Raw genomic sequence first — 18417 nt, 5'->3', positions numbered from 1 at the left:
TACATTGATTATATCGCTAAAAAATTGGACTTTGATAAATTAATAGGGAAAATCAGAAACCATGATTACATAGTTTTTTTTCTGAAACTTAAACTTTGGATTATGCTAAATACGTCAGGGTAAAATTATTTTTCAAACCTAAATTTTGAATTTTTTCGAAAGGACGGTGAGGGTTTTGTTGGAAAATTTTATTAGAAGAAAAGCAAGAAAATATAAACAAATATAAAGATTTTGATCACCCGACCTAGTCCTGCAGGAGCACAGCTATAAAATGACGGATAAACTAAAAGTCTAAAACAACAAATTTTGGATTTTATTTTTTTCAAATCTAAACTTTGGAGCATATGCAGCACGATAAAATTCTCGATTGACAGGAAGCAAGCACAACCAACAATCATGTACTAAAAGACTAGCGCACCCCACTGAAAAACGCAAGCAGCGAGATCTTTGTAGCTCGTACCAGATCAAAACAACCAAACAAACCCAAAGGTAAAATTCTCTTTCCTTATTTCTCTCTGTTCTTTCCGTTTACCGGCCGCGGGTCGCAGTCGCCACCTGCGTCCCCTTTCCAAAGCACGTATAAATCAATTCACTTGCCGTCCCCTCTCTCTCTCGGCCATGCTCTACTAGCGGCGCCGCCCTTTGCCAATTCTTCGTCGGGCTCTTCGCCGGCGACGAGCATCCGACAGGTATGCCCGCCCCTTCCTTTCCCTTTCTGCTGTGCGAAATCGAACAACCAAAACCTTAATGTCTGCTATTTGTGTTCGGATCTGGCCATGTATTTTACCTACTAACTTCGATTTTCGCCCCTGGGTTCTTGCGGCGTGATTGTTTTCATTTGTTTGGGAGCAAAGTTCTTTGCGTTTAGGGGTGAGATCGTGCGCACGTCCTAGATCACTGGTCCGGTGAAATTGGTGAGCTGGCACCGTTGAGATTGCCTTTCTTGTTCGATAGTTTCTTTGCTCATCCGCGGAAAGACTCGAGTTTGTTGGTTTATTCCGAGGAGTATTTCTGTTCAGTGCAGATTCCAGTTTCTTAAGATCGATAAACTTAAAACAAAGTCAATTTTTGTTTTCTTTTACAGTAAGAGAAACACGGTTTCCATTTTATTTGTCATGGATTGGGAATTCAGGTAACTTAAGTCGTTTTTTTAGATTTGGGAACTGTATGACCTCGAATTTTGGTTCTTGGCTTCTTGCAACATATGTATTGTAACTGAATTCCTGTGCATTGGACAATCATCCCACATATTTTTTTTACAGTGGATCTTAAGCAGACCAAGGCACCCGCCTTTGTATGACCTTTTTATTGGCAATTTTCAGCGCAGCTTACTGTCATTTTGATCAATCAACTGCTATACTTATGCAGGTGGATTTATAGAAGCCCAAGGAAATTATCTGCCAGCCATTTCACTAGTTTTGGCGAAGTTTGAGAGTTAGGCCTTCACTGTGAAGGTTAATTAGATGAAGCTGCATCATTTTTGGCAGTTAGGCGTTAAGGATATGAAGGCCGTTCCACTTCCGCGCCAGAGAACTTCTCCAAAAAGACGAGTGTGGATACTTGTCATTGCAGCTTTCATCGCCATTGCAATAGCCTGGGCATATCTATATCCTCCCCCACATTACAAGTCTCCTATGAGAGACTGGCTTCCTGCAGAGCCTGCCAGGGAATTGACCGATGAAGAAAGAGCCTCACGTGTTGTATTCAGACAAATACTTACAACACCTCCTGTTCGATCTAAGAGTTCGAAAATAGCTTTCATGTTCTTGACTCCAGGAACTTTGCCATTTGAAAGATTATGGGAAAAATTCTTTGAGGTACATATCCGTTGTTTATGCTCTTGGTAGATTCATGCATTTTTCCAGTTTCCTTTGCCATATTATTAGCTTTGATAATTGATATTGGCTTTTGCATATTATTATACCATATACAAGTGAAAACTAGGTTTCCAGTAGAAGTACCTGAGTACCTCTGAGATTGATACAGTAATAAAAAAAGGTACTTCTACAAGAAGGATGTAAATATTTGAAAATTTCACGATCATTCATGCCAATAAGCAAGATGGTTGTTTGGTCTTGATTTAACTCTGATATTCTTTGAAGTCATCCTCTGCATAACTACTATAGCCTGATTGACTCTTTGTATGTTGCTGTATGAAGACCTTTATTTAGGATCATTTGTTATAACTTCATTCATTTTGGAAGAGTCATAGTTAATAATGGTACCTCCTGAGCATTCTATTTAAAGGTGCAATACGGGTATTGCCAAGGTCCAGCAATCTTTGAAGGAATATCATAACCCACTGTGTTGTCATCTTTTGCTCAAAGTTTGTTTCTCCATGACCTCCTGTTATTTCTGCAGGGCCATGATGGAAGGTATACCATATATGTGCACGCCTCAAGGGAGAAGCCAGAACATGTCAGTCCCATATTTATTGGTCGAGAGATACACAGTGAAAAGGTAGTGATTTTGTACTTTAGTTCCACATGAATAACATTATGTTTTCAATTTTTTTTTCTTATGCTCTGTAAATTGATACTTGTTGTGTAGAACTTATCTGGACCATGTTAAATGATAAGTGGAATGGTCTTATCGTCATTACAGGTAACCTGGGGTAAAATTTCTATGGTTGATGCTGAGAGGAGGTTGTTGGCAAATGCTTTACAAGACATTGACAATCAGCATTTTGTCTTGCTATCTGACAGGTATTATGGTTTGCCTTCATCTCTTTTTATTTCATAATTTATTCTTTCAGATCTCAACTCTTGTGTGTGTTTACAGCTGTGTACCTTTGCACAATTTTGACCATGTGTATGACTACCTAATGGGGACAAATCTCAGTTTTATTGACTGGTAAGTTTATATCTCGAATTCATAACTATTATTGGAGTCCACTCGTAAACTATGTTTACATTAAATGACAAAATTGATCTCTGCACTGAATTTCTTGCTTCTCTATTTTCATACATTTTTAGTGACTCAGTAATATCATTAATATACTTTCAACTTACATTATCTTTTATTTGTTGGTCAGCTTTTATGATCCTGGGCCACATGGAAATTTTAGGTATTCACAGAATATGTTACCTGAGGTTACAGAGGCAGACTTCAGGAAGGGTTCACAGGTAAGCTTACAGTTCTCTTATTGTGCAGAATGTTTTGCTTATATTTTTATCTCCCAACAGACATTCTGATTGGATGGTGATTTTTTGACTTGTAATAACTATTTCAGTGGTTCTCAGTCAAGCGCCAACATGCGTTGATGATTGTTGCAGACAGTCTTTACTATACTAAGTTCAAGCTTCATTGCAGGGTAAGATGCTGTATTTCATTACTATTTTCTTTGCGCGGTATAGGATCAGATCCATATATATGTTTGTCCTTTTTGGCACAAAAACATCTTTTGATTTTTTTTTCGTGCACAATATAACTAGATTTCTGTTTTTTTCTTTATCATTTAGTTCTCCTCAAACTCCAGGATGTTGTAAGACTGCATTTCTTGAAGTCTAGTACCCTTATGTTTGTCACTGGATGATATTGAATTATCTATTTCCTTGAGATTACACTTATTAATGGCCTTTAGTACAGCTGTACAAAGGAATATCTTGTATATCTCACTAGTCACTAATCCTCAGATGACAAGGTTTTGATCTAAAAGTCAGCTGTGGCCTTGTATTGGTACTATTCCACTGTGTTCAGTTTTTTCTTAAAAAAACTAATTTACGAGTTACGGATGATGGATATTGTGCACCTTTTTTCTTGGTTTTACCCCATTAGACTCTGGCAATTATTCTCTGCTACATAGTGTGTATAGATATCAATGTTAACATATTCCTTATTCCATTTACAGCCTGGGATGGAAGACGGTCGCAACTGCTATGCTGATGAGCATTATTTGCCAACATTATTCCATGTCAGTACACAATGATCTTTCAAATACTGAGATTTATTTGTCATCTGTAATGCCCCACTGCAGCACTACTGATATTGCAAATTTGCATTGGTGTCAACCAGATGATGGACCCAGATGGAATTGCTAATTGGTCTGTAACCCATGTTGACTGGTCTGAAGGAAAATGGCATCCGAAAGCTTACCGGGCAAAGGATGTTACTTTCGAGCTTCTGAAGAATATAACTGTATGTGTTTGTGTGCTCATCTTATGTTTATTTTCCAGCTGGTTCATTGCCCATAGCGTCCTTTTCTAACATTCAAACCTTTTGATCTTTGCTGCAGTCAATTGACATGAGCTACCATGTCACTAGTGATAGCAAGGTACCTCCCTTCTTCTGTTTCTCCACAATGATGGATGAAAATCACAAGTGCGCTTAAATGTTTTCTCGTTGCTCTGCAGAAAGTGGTTACAGAGAACCCTTGCCTGTGGAACGGAGCAAAGAGACCATGCTACCTGTTTGCGAGAAAGTTCTACCCTGAGTCCATAAACAACCTCATGACATTGTTCTCAAATTATACACTTATTTGAGCTTCACGGACGCGGAGGTTATAGGGTATACACATATAGAATTCTTTGTACATTGGGGAACAGCAGAATAGCAGGTTGATTAACAGTAGCTGGACATAGCAATAGTGGAGGAAAAGGCTTTCGCTGCAGAAACAGGGTGGCTTCAGATTTACCAGGAAAAGCCATGGCCACTCATTTAGGCTCTAGTTGCTTTTTCATAGTTTCTCCTGTTTTTTAGCTGCAGATTTTTGCCATGTGTATCGAGCTTATTGTGACAGGAAAAGACATTGGGTGAGAATCTGATATTGTGATTATTCAGAAGCTGTCAACTTGGACCTATTTTTTTGTCAGCTCCAACTGCCAAACCACAGCTAGATTAGCTACGTAGTGGAGTTCTCAATTCAGAGTGGCTGACGGCAGCTTGCTCGGATGTGGCCTTGTGGCGTTCGCTTTTCAGCCGTGCAAAATTACCGGTAGGAACAACAAGTAGACGGTGGGATAATGGACCTCGTGTACGAGGAAAAATCCAATTGAACGAACGTCAGAGGATTATTTTTGTTGTCATTGTTCACGTGGGTGCAAAATACTTTGTCTTGCAAACTAAAAATATATGAAATAATTTAGCTGTTGTAGCTCCGGCACAAAAAGGGATCAGGAAAAACCTCACTGGATTTTTTTTAGAATTAGAAATAGGGGAGAGGGACGAGGTCCAGTTATCACCACACGAAGCGAGGAGGAGAAAAATGTCCGCTTCCGCTGCCGCCGCCTCCCCTGCCCTGCGCTTCTCCTCCGCCACTCCCCCACTTGCTCCTCTCCACCGGCCGCTCCGCCGGCTTCTCGCGTCCGTCCGGTGCTCCCTCACCGCCGCCCCCGGTGTCCGGGCGCCGCCGGAGCTCGTCGACTCCATCCTCTCCAAGGTAACACTGACGCCAGTTAATTTCTTGCTTCTTGCTCCATTCCTAGATTCATGGCTCATGCTTTGCTTCTGCAATCTCACGTTGCATTCGTACCTATAGGCCAAGAAAGTACCGAGTGCTGGCCTTTCATACCACGGGCAGTTTAGTTAGCTCGCTTCTTAAGGTTCGATTTCTTCGGGCGCTCAGAATGTTAATACGGTTTCTTCGCTTGGTACCAACAGGTGAAGGGAACTGACCGAGGAGTGTTGCTGCCTAAAGACGGGCATCAGGAAGTGGCTGATGTCGCGCTGCAGCTGGGGAAGTACTGCATAGACGAGCCCGTCAAGTCCCCACTTATATTTGGAGGTAAAAATCAAATGCTTTGTGTGCCCATATTTCCATCTGGTGCCGTGCCACTGTCAGACACTTAACACACTGTTAAAAACAAATGTTGGAACGGACCATAGGTGAAGCTTGCAGGTTGCAGCAATGGGGAGCGTAAGCTAATTAGCCATACATGTGTTACATTTCGCATTTCATGTTGATATTACAGCGTACCCATGCCTCAATGCCATCCTTCCTAAGTGGTTTCGTAATTCACCTAATTGACCAGAATGGGAGGTTGTGTATTGCTCGGTGCCAACGTCTCCAGGAGGGTTATACCGGACACCTCTTGGCCGCCTGATATTCAAAACTGATGAGATGATCCAGGTAGTGGAAGCCCCTGATGTCGTCAGGAACAAGGTGTCATTCTCCGTCTTTGGTCTCGAGGGTGCAGTATCGTTGAAAGGTAAACTGACAGTATTTGCTTATCAAGCCATTCTGTTTTGATTTGCGGAGAGTGCATCAATTTCTAGGAAATTTGTAATTTAATTTTCTCATGTTCTTCAATGTCGGTCATGCAGGTAAGCTGAATGTATTGGACAGTAAGTGGATTCAGGTCATCTTTGAGGCCCCAGAATTGAAGGTAGGCTCCTTGGGGTTCCAATATGGTGGGGAGAGCGAGGTCAAGCTGGAGATCACTTATGTCGACGAGAAGATCAGGCTAGGGAAAGGGTCCAGAGGCTCGCTTTTCGTGTTCCTCAGACGAGGATAGAACGACATGTGTGCACTGGGGTGTGCTCGAGACCACAAGCACAAGGGATGGCACTGTTGTGGTCGTCTGTACAATATTGTATTCAGGATTTCACATGTAAAGTTCAGAAGCCAATTTGGGTAGAAGTTTTCCTGCATATTGTAACCTAAAGAACGTTGTCTGGCTCTTTTTGGACGACAAGTGGGCAATCGACGATGCATGTAGCATTCATTAGTGTTGTAAGATGATGTTTTGTCAACTAAGTGATTTATTTGGAAGTTGAATTGTTGATGACATATCCTTCTGATAGTTGGTAGGGGTGAGCAGCTTTAACTTTAAGCTCAGATTCGGATTTGCCTAAAAAAAAAGTTAAGATTCGGATACACCAGCATGATGAACCAAATCAACGTGCTCTATCAATTGAGGAGAGTAAATGTTTTTGCAGGAAACGTCAGGCGTCAGCTCGTGTATAATCCTAGGATCCAGTGCTCCAGATGAGGCCTCACGCTTCAGGCGTATTGCTGGACTTGACAAGGATGGATGGAGTCATGGAGGTCTCGTTCACAGCCTCTGAAGCCGTTGTACAAATATACGTTTTCCACCTGTAGTAACGCCTTCTGCGACGTGACCTTAACCGCATGAAAGGCGCCTCTCCAGCGTACACGCGCCTTTGCGGATAGGCTGCTCTTCTTCCCCGCTGAGACAGTCCGGGACGCCGGCAGGGTGCGCCCCCACGAGTTCGCGAGCCTCACCCAATCTCCCCCTACTTCCCTCTCTTCTTCGCCATGGCCATCTCTCCGTTCCGGTGCATATGTGGGGCCCAGCACTCCCTAAGCAAGGACCGTGGCGCGCCCGCCCCTTCTCTTGGTAAGATTTCGGATCACTCACCGTCTCGGTGTGCCTCCATTTCTTCTTGCTGCTTCTCGAGTTCTTATCTCTTGGTATTTTCTTTTCTCTAAATTATGTAGAGTTGCCTTGACTACTTTTCAGTTCTCGATTACCTTCTAACTCGCCGGGGATTCTGATTTTTAACGTGAAGTCCTACTTTTCCTTTGGATGCAGGCAAGAGATCCAAATACTCGGGACAGTCTGTGGTAAGGAGTGCAAGCATTGACTTTTTCTAGCTACATCGATTCATTTGATCCATTTCTCCTCAAGAAAATGTAGTCTGCATTTTACAGGATAAGGCAAAAGCTTGCTGAAAGATGCCTTGTGAAGTGAAGAGCTTGCGCCTCAGTTCTAATTCATGTAGCCTTATAATGGCCAAATGTGTTTGATCAAGCTTGTGATTTTGATTTTTGATGTCTGTATGTCCATGTTTGCAGAGAGCGATGCCTATGCGTTTGTTAACGGTTGGAAAGAAGAGGTCTCGAGGGACACAGCTTCTTGTTGAAGAATACAAAGAGAAGCTCGGATACTACTGCGATTTTGAAGACACCCTTATCAGGCCCAACCCAAAACTTACAAGGTAGACATCGTCATGTGATCCTGACTTTGTACGACAGTAGTTGGTACACAATAGATGGCTAGAGGCTATCTTTTGCTGTAGTGTGAATATGAATTTGTGTGGCATGTGCATACAGCATACTGTGTTTTTGTATGGTATGGTTCCTGATATTAGTAGGCTGGCTTTTCACAAGTAATGCTAGTATGCTACACATAACATAGCTGAAGCTGATTTTCTTATGGTGCATACAGCTAACAATAATGCCCACTTATGATGTATATACTGACCTTTGAAGCTTTCTTCAGTGATGTTAAGGTTCAAGTTGAAGCAGAAGACACAGCTATGATGCAGCAACTCAAACCTGAAGATTTTGTATGTTTCACTGCCTTTTTATCCTTAGCTCATATTTGTACTGTTGTAAATTCTCCCTTCTCCCCTAGTCCCCTACCTTCATATGGCTTTGTTCAGTGCCTGATGTTAGTGTATATGGTTAGGTGGTTGTGTTGGATGAAAACGGGAAGGATGTCATATCTGAGCAGATAGCTGATCTGATTGGGGATGCTGGCAACACAGTATGTTCTGTGGCTCTGCCACTTTGTTCATCATAACTGAGCTATTCTTTAATCATCAATTGTTGCGGTTGAAATTTCTGTGATCTCGTCTTCTCAAACTGCTGGAAATTTCTATCAGGCATTAATAAATGCTTCCCATATCTTATAGGGATCATCAAGGCTTACATTTTGTATTGGTGGACCATATGGTCTTGGGTTACAAGTGAGACAGCGTGCAGATGCAACCATTAGGTTGTCCTCATTAGTTTTGAATCACCAGGTTGCTTTAATTGTTCTAATGGAGCAGCTCTACAGGTAAGCAATTAGCCTATCTGATGCCATTTCTGCACTGAACATAGTTTCTGTGGAGCAAACTCCCATATGGTGTGAAATAGGCACAATGTAGCTCTGCCATTTAAAAACCATGCAACACAGGCTTTGTTTCTGGATACTGAACACCAATGCATATCTATCAGTAATTACTTGCTGTTGAATGTGACTGGTCATTCATTAGGTATTACATTAATTTGCAGGGCATGGACTATAATAAAAGGACAGAAGTATCACCATTAAGCTAATGTGTTCTCATCTCATCATCATCCACTGCTATTTGAACAGATTAAGACTTGGGAATGGAAGACTGTGCATGCATAAATTTGCAGGTGTAGTGTTCAAGGATTCATTATTGTATTTTTATTCATATACAGAACCCCAAATTCTCCAAAATGATTTACTTAGTATGTTCTTTGACTGATGTATGTCAGTTTCTAACGCAGCATGGCATGGACAGCGTACAGACAAGATAAAAATTTGCTAGGTTATTTACTGGTTACTACATGCTTCAAGTTGTAAGCAAGAAAGGCCTCGTGCAGCCTTACCAAGGAACATATGCCATCTGCAAGTGAAGTTTTGCAAAAAGAATGGCACACAAGCCCTGCGAAGAGAATGGCAGACGAGAACAGCTAAAATCGAGATAAACCATGTCATAGGATTTAGTTCCTCTTCTATTGTGAACATAGAGAATGAGCAGAGAGAACAGACATCTCTTATCAATTTGTGGTGTTATACTTCAAAACAAGGGAACAAAACACAGAAAATCCTTTCTTGATGCTGAATGTATGCCTGCACAACACTCCCTCCGTCCCATGAAGAGTGCAATTCTAAGTCTTTTTAGACAGATTAGTGGTGACTTGAATGTACTTTTATACCCTCATTTGTTTGCCATATGTGGTTAGTTTTGATATGCAAATCAAATCTGACTACTTAATTAGGTAGGTAGTTGAGATCCAATTTCTAGGGTTGCACTCTTTGTGGGATTTTTTTCAAACGCAGGATTGCACTTTTCATAGGACGGAGGAAGTAGACTGTATTGATTTATCAACAAAAGCAGCTGAAAATGGTAATAATGGCTTTATTTCACTCTAACATGAATTATCTGCTAGTTTTCTGTTAGAACAAGGGAGCATCTCTGACCCCCTGAATGTGATTCACATGTTATAAATCAGAGGTTTCAGCCCTGAAGATTCTTTTGCATCCTTCATGTTTCTGATAGTTTACAACAGAAACTTACTGTGCTTGGGTGCAAGCATCCCATGTTTCTGCAACGCAAATAATGGTCCGTTTCTCTGAAAGGGCATCAGGCTACTCTTTACATTGAACTGCCAGTATCCCAAGATAGGTTCAAGTTCTACAACAAATGTACCACCAACGAGAACATAAGCAAATGGGACAAAACAACATTAACAACAACCACATATTGATGTATAAACACTTAAACGTCTTAGAGCCGCTTGATACAATTGTTTATTTTCTCCCTATGTCACAATAACTATATCACTGCCGATAACTTATTCCACAGTGACAAGATGAGGCCTAATCATTGTGCTGAAAACCAGGGAGAAGCGATGCAACAAACCCTACAACAACCAACTGGACCTCTTTCAATATGCCTCCAAGCCAATTGCGCTGGTTGCCTTCTCCCTCCGCTGCTTGTGGGTTCTCATTACCAGCTGCAGCCCCTGGTTCCTGATTCTCTGCAGCTTGATCAGGGTTTGCAGGATCTGCAAGATTTTCCCCGAAAGCAAAACCAATTAGAAATAGAGTAATTATGCATCAACATTTCCTTAGACAACAAGAAATATGATTTATTGTTGGTGCTTGTTGACAATTGAAAAGCTATATAAACTGATCGCTAAAACATGAAACGCCATTCCGTCAAAACAGAAATCAACATGATAAACATTAGACAGCTTTAACATCTGCATCATTCATTGGTGCTCATTGTGGTCCATTACAATTTTTTTTCTCATGCAATTGCTACTGCATGCATGATAGTAGTGAATTTGGTGTTGCTACTGCATTACAATTCCTCCCATGGAAGAGCAGATAGTAGTGAAAAGTAAGGTTACAATATTGATATCACTAAAAAAGTGAATTTGGTGTTGCAATATGTTGAACATTCATGCATAGCACACAGACGATACAGAGAGAAGTATGTGGAAACTACCATTGGGTTGGCCATTGCCATCATTCTGGGCAGGTAGAGGAGCACGATTCTCCACCCGAGCAGGAGCCTGCGGCGGACGAGCGGCCACACCTCCTGCCCGCTGAAGCCATCTTACAAAAGGTGTAATTGCTCCAGTTTGATATCTACAGGACACAGAACCACGAAATTACCTAGCAGCGCGATATAGGCCATACAAGGAATGAAGAGCAAATTGTGGAAAAGCATAAAGTATTTGGAGGAGAAATGAGTACTCACAAGTAAATCAATGAGGCAAACAGTATTAGAAGAAACAGCCTTTGTTTTGAGCCCTCTTGGCTAAACAGAAAGACCACTGCTGCTAGTTTGATGATCAGGGCCAAGTCAAGCTGAAAAGCAAAGTGAAACCTCCTCACAACAACTTGTCTTTGAGGTCCATTTTGCTGCCCAGCATTCTGTACATTCTCTTCACCAGCCGGAGCACCGACACTTTCCCTTCAAGCACAAAAGAGCAGAAATAAGCAAGCATGGAGGGGCCATAAATTAATAATACTTTGCACTGATCCTGAGTGCCCCCTGGTGGTCAAATACTCAAATCAACATGAAGAAGGCAGGAACATAGTAGAAAACTACATGGACCCTATCATTCTCACAACAAAAGTTTTCTTTAGATACTCAAATCTCTAACTAGGTCTGTCATGTCCTCTGTAGTTTCATTCTAGCTTCCAGCATCAAAAGCACTTAGGCAATGTTCATATGAAACTTAGCTGAGAGAAAATTATGTAAAGGCATTTGATTTGTGGTATTCTCAATCAAATTAGTCCCTACTAAGTATTAACTAGTCACTAATATCAAATGTCAAGTCCATACTGTCATAATGATAAAAAAATTATAGATTACTTTAGGACTGAAGTTAATATCAATATATATTCTGCCTCACTCATGTTCTACATGTTAATGTCCCTAGATAATAAGAGAGATGGTTGGGGGTCATTCACATTGCTACGACAGAGATTTTTCTACATGTCAAGTTGACGAGTTAATCAGTAATCACCGTTACTTGATGAACAAAGCGGTATGTGAATGAATTCATGGGAAAAGCTGCACTAGCAAAAGTTGATTCACTGCTTTGTGGATATCCAAGATTGCCGCTAGCCTGAAACAGATCCTATTCGCCTATCCGGTATGTATAATTCGATTGAAGATATAAGGATATCGTCATTCTTGAAGTAACACTGGTTATGCACTGCAGCTCCTGAGCATGCTTTTATGAACCTCTACCCAGGACACTGGGGAAAATAGCACTTGGATCTCAAGTTTTCAACATAGATTTTGCGACCCCTTATCACACGAGTCCCATACAGCCGCACTAAAAGTGTCCAAGAATTTCAAAAGCAGAATTCTACAAACGCATATGACTTGCACGGACAGAATATGATTACTACTACAGTATGCAAACAGCCTCACCAATTCAAATATGAACACGTGAAACTGGTAAATGTAGCAGATTGTTCAGTACCAGAAGGTAACTACACAAGAAACTGGAAAATGTAGCAGATTGTTCAGTACCAGAAGGTAACAACTTACGTTGGGATCTTGTAAGTGAGTGGTACGAGTGTAGTTGGAGCATAACACCCCATTCCCATTGCCGCTGCTAGTTGATTCTGCTGTATGGCATATATCCCCGGGCCCTGAGCCTGATCATCCCCGGCTTGCTGGGGAAACGCCCCAGCGGGGTAGAAGGGATATGTGACCACCGGAGAAGTAGCGGGGCCATTCGGAGCGGCCATCTGGATTATTATCATCAGCAACAACAGCAGTATCGTCAGAAGGCAGCACAAATTACAGGAGGTTTTCAATAGGAATAAACGATGCTACGAAGATCACAGTGGCGGACGAGGTCATGGGGGTTTCCCAATTCTGTCTTTTCGAAAAAATAAAGGGCGGTATCACTACTCCAAATTCGCAAAAAAAGTGGACTCCAATCCAGAAAGAAAACTGAATTTTGGATTCACAATGGAAAAAAGAAAGATTTTTGTTTGAATTTTTTTGGATTTAGTGTCTGACAGGAGGAGAAGATGAGTTTGTGTAGAACAAAAAGAACAATTAATCCAGGCAAAGCTAGGGCATCCTCACCGGCAGGAGAAGAAGAAATCAACACAAGTCCGGATGGATCTCCACTCGGCTGCAATCCAGCGGGAACGAGGGCGACGGGGATGCCTGCGGGAGAAGGGAGAGAGGCGGAGCTGCGGTGGAAAGATGCCTGCTGCCTGCTGCCTGGATCTGGACGGAGACGTGCCCGTCGATGATGGAGGGGAGGAGCCTGCAAAGGCTTGGGGGAAGAGGAGTGGGGCCCTTGACTTCGTGAAACCGATGACACCATATGTGTCACTGGCACACGGGACCCACGGCGCAAATAGCAGCAAATGGGAAGGCTCCACGTCATCGGTGGTAGCGTAATTGCGTGCCCCTATCCCCGTCCGTCCCCTTCGTGGCTTCGTCTCGCTCTCGCGTCCCCTCTCGACCCTTCCATTAGCGCCATCGGAATCCTTCCCCGGCTTCGCTCTCGCACACCATGGCTCGCCTCCTCGCGGCGCGAACCCTTACCGTGGCCCGCTTCGCGGCGGGGCCCTCCTCCGCTCTCCGCTTCCGCCCCTCCCGTGCCCTGTCGGCAAAGGTGGAGTTCGTCGAGATCGACCTCTCCGAGGAGTCCCCGTCATCTTCATCCGGAGGGGGAGGCTCGGGCGAATCCGCCAAGGTGCAGGCACAGAGGGGGATGCGGCGCCTGGAGGACGCCATCCACGGGGTGCTCGTGCGGCGGGCGGCGCCCGAGTGGCTCCCCTTCGTCCCGGGGGCATCCTACTGGGTGCCGCCGATGCCGCGGCCGCTCGGGGTGGCTGACCTCCTCGGGGCGGCCGTATACACCGCGAGTGGTGCCCCGGCGATGACTGCGGAGGAGGCGATGAGCTTCAGAACCGTGCGGGGTTGGCCGTCCGCGGCGTACTTTGTGGAAGGTGAGATGGATTAAGGTACCATTTCCTTTTGTTTGCGGAATGATAATGCGTTTAGGGTTCTATTGTTGATTCGCCAGTGAATCATAGTAGATTCGGAACTTTTGTGTGGCGGATGTTTGGAAGTTGTGCTTGAAATTTTGGGTGTACATCTGGATATTATGATGAACCGTGCATGACGGTAATTAGTATATCATGGCAATCCTGATGAAATGTTAGGGGAGATTCGGTACTTCATTCATGAGTCATAACAATGACATTCATTTACTGTATCGGTTATTCCACTAGTATGAAACATGTTCGGCCATATTGTAATGATAGGTTTTGAGAGATATAAAGGAACTCGGTCTTTATTCATAATGATTTGCCTGAATTCTGAGGTATAGAAACAACTTATATTTTTCATTTATTGTATTCTATTTGCATGTTACTACTTTGCCTGTGGTATTCTCTCTTTTTTCCCTGCCTTGCTGGACAAACAACCTTAAGCAGCAGATAATTTTTTTTTTGCCCATTAATTTTGTTTTGTGACCAGAGGTTCCTTTGCTTTTTTTTATGCATGATATTATGATTCTCTAGCTGGTTAGCTTTCTATGCTGGTTTGTTTTATATCCTCGCAAGTTTCCGTGAAACAAAATTATTGCACCCAATTTTGCATTGAAAGGTTTGTCGATACATGACACTTAATATTTGATTTATAAAGCAGAGCTATGTCAGGAACCCAAAGCAGTATAGGAAAAGCATATAGTGTTCCTTCCGGTACATGTTCATTTATGTGGATTACGGATTTCCTGCAGTAGCATACTCAATCTTCCTATTTGGTCTTTCAAGTTGCTGGTAACAAAGCATGGTGGGGTGATTTATATCACTCTTGGTTTCAAGAATTTTAATGGTTGCTGAGTCAAAATGAGAATTGAAGAAAAAATTGGTTGGCTTAAATGCTGGAGATCAAATGGTGGGTATTTGATAAGCTAGGTTGAAATGAATTGTTTTTTGTTGGGGCCAATCTTGACATAATATTATTTTCTTGGGTGTAAAAGCCATCCAGAGTTTTGTTCTCCTTAGGTCCAAACTGTGAACTGTATTGGGCCAGAAAATGTTTTGATTGGGCAGGTAGTGCTTTCAGTGCCACGTGGGATGAGCTATGTGCAAGTTATTGGTAATATACTAAGATGATAGTGGTTTGGTTATCTTGGATTGATCTTGGTTAGGTACAAATAGTATACTGGGCCAGAAATGTTTTTGATTGAGCAGGCCGCGCTTTCAGTACCATGTGGGATGAGCTAAGCGCAAGTTATCGGTAAGATACTAAGATGATAGTGGTTTTGTTGTCTTGGATTAATCTTGGTTCCTTCAATTGGGTTGGGTACTTGGGTTGATTACTAGTTCTTGTTGCATGTAGGACTTGGGTCATATTTCAATGTATTTCCAGTAAAGGTTGCTTGTTTGACAACTGTTCTGTTTGTCAGGAGGTTGTTTTGGCTGTATCTTAGTATTATTCTTGTCACTGCACTTAGACCACCATCATATGTGTTATTCTAGATTGCAATTGGTTCTTCATTTTGCTCTACTCTCAGCGCTATTTTGTCTAAAAGAATTATATTCTTCGAAGGAAAATTTCCACATCCCGTGAAGAGACCAAGAAACGATGCTACTCAAACTGATGATGAGGAAAGCTAATCCACCGATGCTACTTTACCATTCTACCCAGAGTAAGATTTTCTTTTCTCAAGTAAATATTTGATGATCACTTTGTTTTTATACCATGGCTGCATTTTGAGGCCATAATTTTGCACATGCTTAGCATTTCTTGAAACCATTTACCACCGCAAATTTTACCCATGCTTAACATATCCCAAACAATTTTGCCCTTTAGCAGCAAAAGATTTAACTTTCTGAACTGGCTTCCTGTTATAAAAATGAACTTTCTAAAGCTGTAGTTGAAATGCACCTAAAAATAGTATGATGAGTTATTGACTCTAATCTGGGCTCGATATTTTTGTTGTGTAGGCTCCAAGAGGTGGCAGCTCGGAGCTGTGAAACACCGCTGATGGTTGTACATATAGAAGCTAGGGAGCCCAGCAACAATGAATCCCCCTTTCATCTCTTCGCTGGAATATGATGCCTGCGCACTGCCAGCCAAAAGCCACGAATGTAATCCTTTGTATTTCGCAGAACCCGGTGCGGTAGCACCTGAACATGGGGGGGTTGTATAATGTAAGATTCCCAGTAGCTGCGATGCTTGATCTAATAGTCCTAGTACCATGTTTTTCCCTTTTGAATAAAAACACGCGGTGGGCTTGAACCGTTACGCTCGATGTGTAAGGTCCATTTGGCTGTGTGTTCTTCCGAGTTCGTTTCGTACTGAGGCCGCAGCTTTGGCCACTCGAGTGTTTCTGGTCTTGGACCCTGTTTTTTCATCAAGTGGTAACCCTGAATGAAATGGGTTAACCTAATTACTCACCATCTCATGTTCTATGTACACATGATTGTGTAAGCACATAAAGGTTGGACCCGTCGCACATGTAGAAGGTGGTTCCGTCGACCCAATTGCATCTCCGTCGTCCGGTCTCCGGCGCTTGCCTTAGGTTTGGACAGCTAAGAGTAGCTCGCGCCTGTGCAATGAAAACCTCCAGGAAATTTTGATTTCTTACTCAGGGTCCTTTCTTGAAAATAATGGCATTATGTACTCAACTCGTACTTAGCTGGATAAGTTATAGCCCTGCCGGGCCTGTTATATATGTTTGCCTTGAAGCAATGCCATATACACATCAGGCTGTACCAGGACTTGAACTAAATTCCATCCGAGTGCGCAGCGATTCTTCACCAAACCGAATGATGAAGTGTAACACGTACCAGGTGTAAACGTCGCGGTTGGTGCAGCGCCGGTCGGCGTTGAAAACCAAGGTGGCCTTTCCCCGTCGGCCGTCGCTGCCATGCCGACTGAAAGGACTCTACATGGTGTACATGCCTACGACGATGAAAGGCCCTCCTTTTTTTCTTTTTGCTCACCAGTCATTGTTATCGTTATTGCATCATGCATCCCCTCCTGACACGATAGATGATGATTTGTTGACCTCCATAAAAATGTGACGATGATAGATTCTTATGCCAAGGAGGTTAGCAGTAATCCCATCTCTAGCATTTCGAATTTTCGATCTCCCTGTAGCGGCACACTAATGCAGTGCAAGCACGGCAGCATGGGCGTGCTAATAGCTACGGCCTGAGCTCCCTGCCTACACTACCGGATGCAGCAGATTTGCCGAGTGCCAGAAGCACTCGGCAAATCTACAAAGCCTCTCGGCAAAGAGTTTGCCGAGAGGGGCTCTCGGCAAAGACCTCTCGGCAAATATTCTGTCGGCAAAGGAGGCTTTGCCGAGAGCCCTTTCTCGGGCGCTCGGCAAACTATTTGCCGAGAGCAAACGGGGCCCTCGGCAAAGAAAAGGATACCTGTAGGCTGTGTGGCCGTTACGGCACCTTTGCCGAGAACCTGACCCGGCACTCGGCAAACAGGCGCACATTTGCCGAGAGCCTGCTCTCGGCAAAGCATGGGCCTCTTTGCCGAGTGCCTGCTCTCGGCAAAGAATGGGCCTCTTTGCCGAGAGCTAGGCCGTGCTCTCGGTAAAGTTTAGGACCCTTTGCCGAGAGCCTGCTCTCGGCAAAACCTGGGGCACTCGGCAAAGGGTCCAGAACCTATTTTTATTCAGTAGACAATATACCACAATATAGACCACAACACAATAAAGAGATTCATCCACAATAGACCACAATACAGTCATCCACAATAGGCCAAGTTCAAACACAATAGACAATAGGCCAAGTTCAAACACAATAGACCAAGTTCTAGAGTTGCAACACAATACAATCATCCACGATAGAGCAAGTTCATAGTTCCAAGTTCAAATATCATACACAAGTCCTAAAGTTGCAACATATCGATAAGTCAAAGTGTGAATAGCTCAACTTGGTGGTGGTGGCCAAGTTCCCTGTGGTGGTGGCCAAGTTCCCGGATTCTGAGATGCTCGAACACCCGGAGACGCTCCAACACCCGGAGACGCTCCAACACCCGGAGACGCTCCAAGCCCCGGATTAGGATACGCTCCCGAAGTTGGCGATGCATATGGATCATTTGAGCCCGCCGACTGATTCTGCAAAGAAAAGAAGTTTGAGACACAACACAACAATACATTCAAAGAGCGTACTGAACTCACCGGAGTGCCGAATGTTGGCGGAAAGAGTGAAGTTGGCGGAGGTACACCCGTTGCGGCGCCCAGACTCTGCATGTATTGAAACATTTCCGCCATCCTCGCTTGGTCGGCACTCATCCTCGCCTCCAACTGTTGACTCCTCGCCTCCAACTCCATACGTCTGTTCCTCTCTTCTTCGAGTTGTTGCTACACAATTTAAATCCTAATGTTACGGTAATGCAAAGAAAGAATGAATCAACGTATAGTGTGAAGTAGGATAAAGAAACAATCACCTGGAGGGCCTGGTA

The 18417-nt window shown here is 43.2% G+C and overlaps 5 protein-coding genes across 10 annotated transcripts; 4 read left to right on the top strand and 1 right to left on the bottom strand.

The window, feature by feature from the left end:
• The first annotated feature begins 470 nt into the window (after window positions 1-470).
• LOC112901241 lies at window positions 471-4810 on the top strand. The gene is made up of 12 exons (XM_025970106.1): window positions 471-489; window positions 631-689; window positions 1369-1817; window positions 2362-2460; window positions 2605-2705; window positions 2782-2853; window positions 3035-3125; window positions 3233-3313; window positions 3851-3913; window positions 4015-4137; window positions 4235-4273; window positions 4353-4810. The coding sequence occupies exons 3-12, from the start codon at window positions 1464-1466 to the stop codon at window positions 4479-4481; spliced, it is 1152 nt and encodes a 383-aa protein (XP_025825891.1). The 5' UTR covers window positions 471-489; window positions 631-689; window positions 1369-1463; the 3' UTR covers window positions 4482-4810.
• Window positions 4811-5162: 352 nt separating this feature from the next.
• Window positions 5163-6709, top strand: LOC112901243 (probable plastid-lipid-associated protein 8, chloroplastic). Its single transcript, XM_025970109.1, has 4 exons — window positions 5163-5377; window positions 5599-5722; window positions 5970-6146; window positions 6262-6709. Exons 1-4 carry the CDS (start codon window positions 5204-5206, stop codon window positions 6450-6452), a joined length of 666 nt encoding a protein of 221 aa, XP_025825894.1. The 5' UTR covers window positions 5163-5203; the 3' UTR covers window positions 6453-6709.
• A 233-nt stretch (window positions 6710-6942) lies between these two features.
• Window positions 6943-9832, top strand: LOC112901244 (putative RNA methyltransferase At5g10620). 5 transcript variants are annotated; one of them, XM_025970113.1, is made up of 9 exons: window positions 6944-7298; window positions 7494-7525; window positions 7613-7648; window positions 7757-7899; window positions 8184-8250; window positions 8373-8450; window positions 8599-8744; window positions 8963-9091; window positions 9206-9832. In XM_025970113.1, the coding sequence occupies exons 3-8, from the start codon at window positions 7637-7639 to the stop codon at window positions 9000-9002; spliced, it is 486 nt and encodes a 161-aa protein (XP_025825898.1). In that variant the 5' UTR covers window positions 6944-7298; window positions 7494-7525; window positions 7613-7636; the 3' UTR covers window positions 9003-9091; window positions 9206-9832. The 5 variants fall into 5 exon arrangements, with proteins under 5 accessions (XP_025825896.1, XP_025825898.1, XP_025825895.1 ...); XM_025970111.1 differs by lacking the exon at window positions 7613-7648 and having other exon boundaries at window positions 6943-7298; window positions 9194-9832; XM_025970110.1 differs by lacking the exon at window positions 7613-7648 and having other exon boundaries at window positions 6945-7298.
• A 223-nt stretch (window positions 9833-10055) lies between these two features.
• On the bottom strand, window positions 10056-13255 carry LOC112901242. The gene is made up of 5 exons (XM_025970107.1): window positions 13048-13255; window positions 12499-12701; window positions 11191-11406; window positions 10936-11078; window positions 10056-10489 (listed from the first exon to the last, which is right to left on the bottom strand). The coding sequence occupies exons 2-5, from the start codon at window positions 12699-12701 to the stop codon at window positions 10302-10304; spliced, it is 750 nt and encodes a 249-aa protein (XP_025825892.1). The 5' UTR covers window positions 13048-13255; the 3' UTR covers window positions 10056-10301.
• A 130-nt stretch (window positions 13256-13385) lies between these two features.
• On the top strand, window positions 13386-16342 carry LOC112901245. Of its 2 annotated transcripts, XM_025970116.1 has the most exons (4): window positions 13386-13925; window positions 15134-15222; window positions 15535-15634; window positions 15933-16342. In XM_025970116.1, the coding sequence occupies exons 1-2, from the start codon at window positions 13487-13489 to the stop codon at window positions 15166-15168; spliced, it is 474 nt and encodes a 157-aa protein (XP_025825901.1). In that variant the 5' UTR covers window positions 13386-13486; the 3' UTR covers window positions 15169-15222; window positions 15535-15634; window positions 15933-16342. The 2 variants fall into 2 exon arrangements, with proteins under 2 accessions (XP_025825901.1, XP_025825900.1); XM_025970115.1 differs by lacking the exon at window positions 15134-15222 and having other exon boundaries at window positions 13389-13925; window positions 15933-16325.
• The last annotated feature ends 2075 nt before the right edge of the window (window positions 16343-18417 follow it).

Source organism: Panicum hallii, chromosome 7, assembly GCF_002211085.1.
Source record: "Panicum hallii strain FIL2 chromosome 7, PHallii_v3.1, whole genome shotgun sequence".
NCBI classification, from domain to species: Eukaryota; Viridiplantae; Streptophyta; class Magnoliopsida; order Poales; family Poaceae; genus Panicum; species Panicum hallii.
This window is presented reverse-complemented; position numbering and strand designations above follow the sequence as displayed.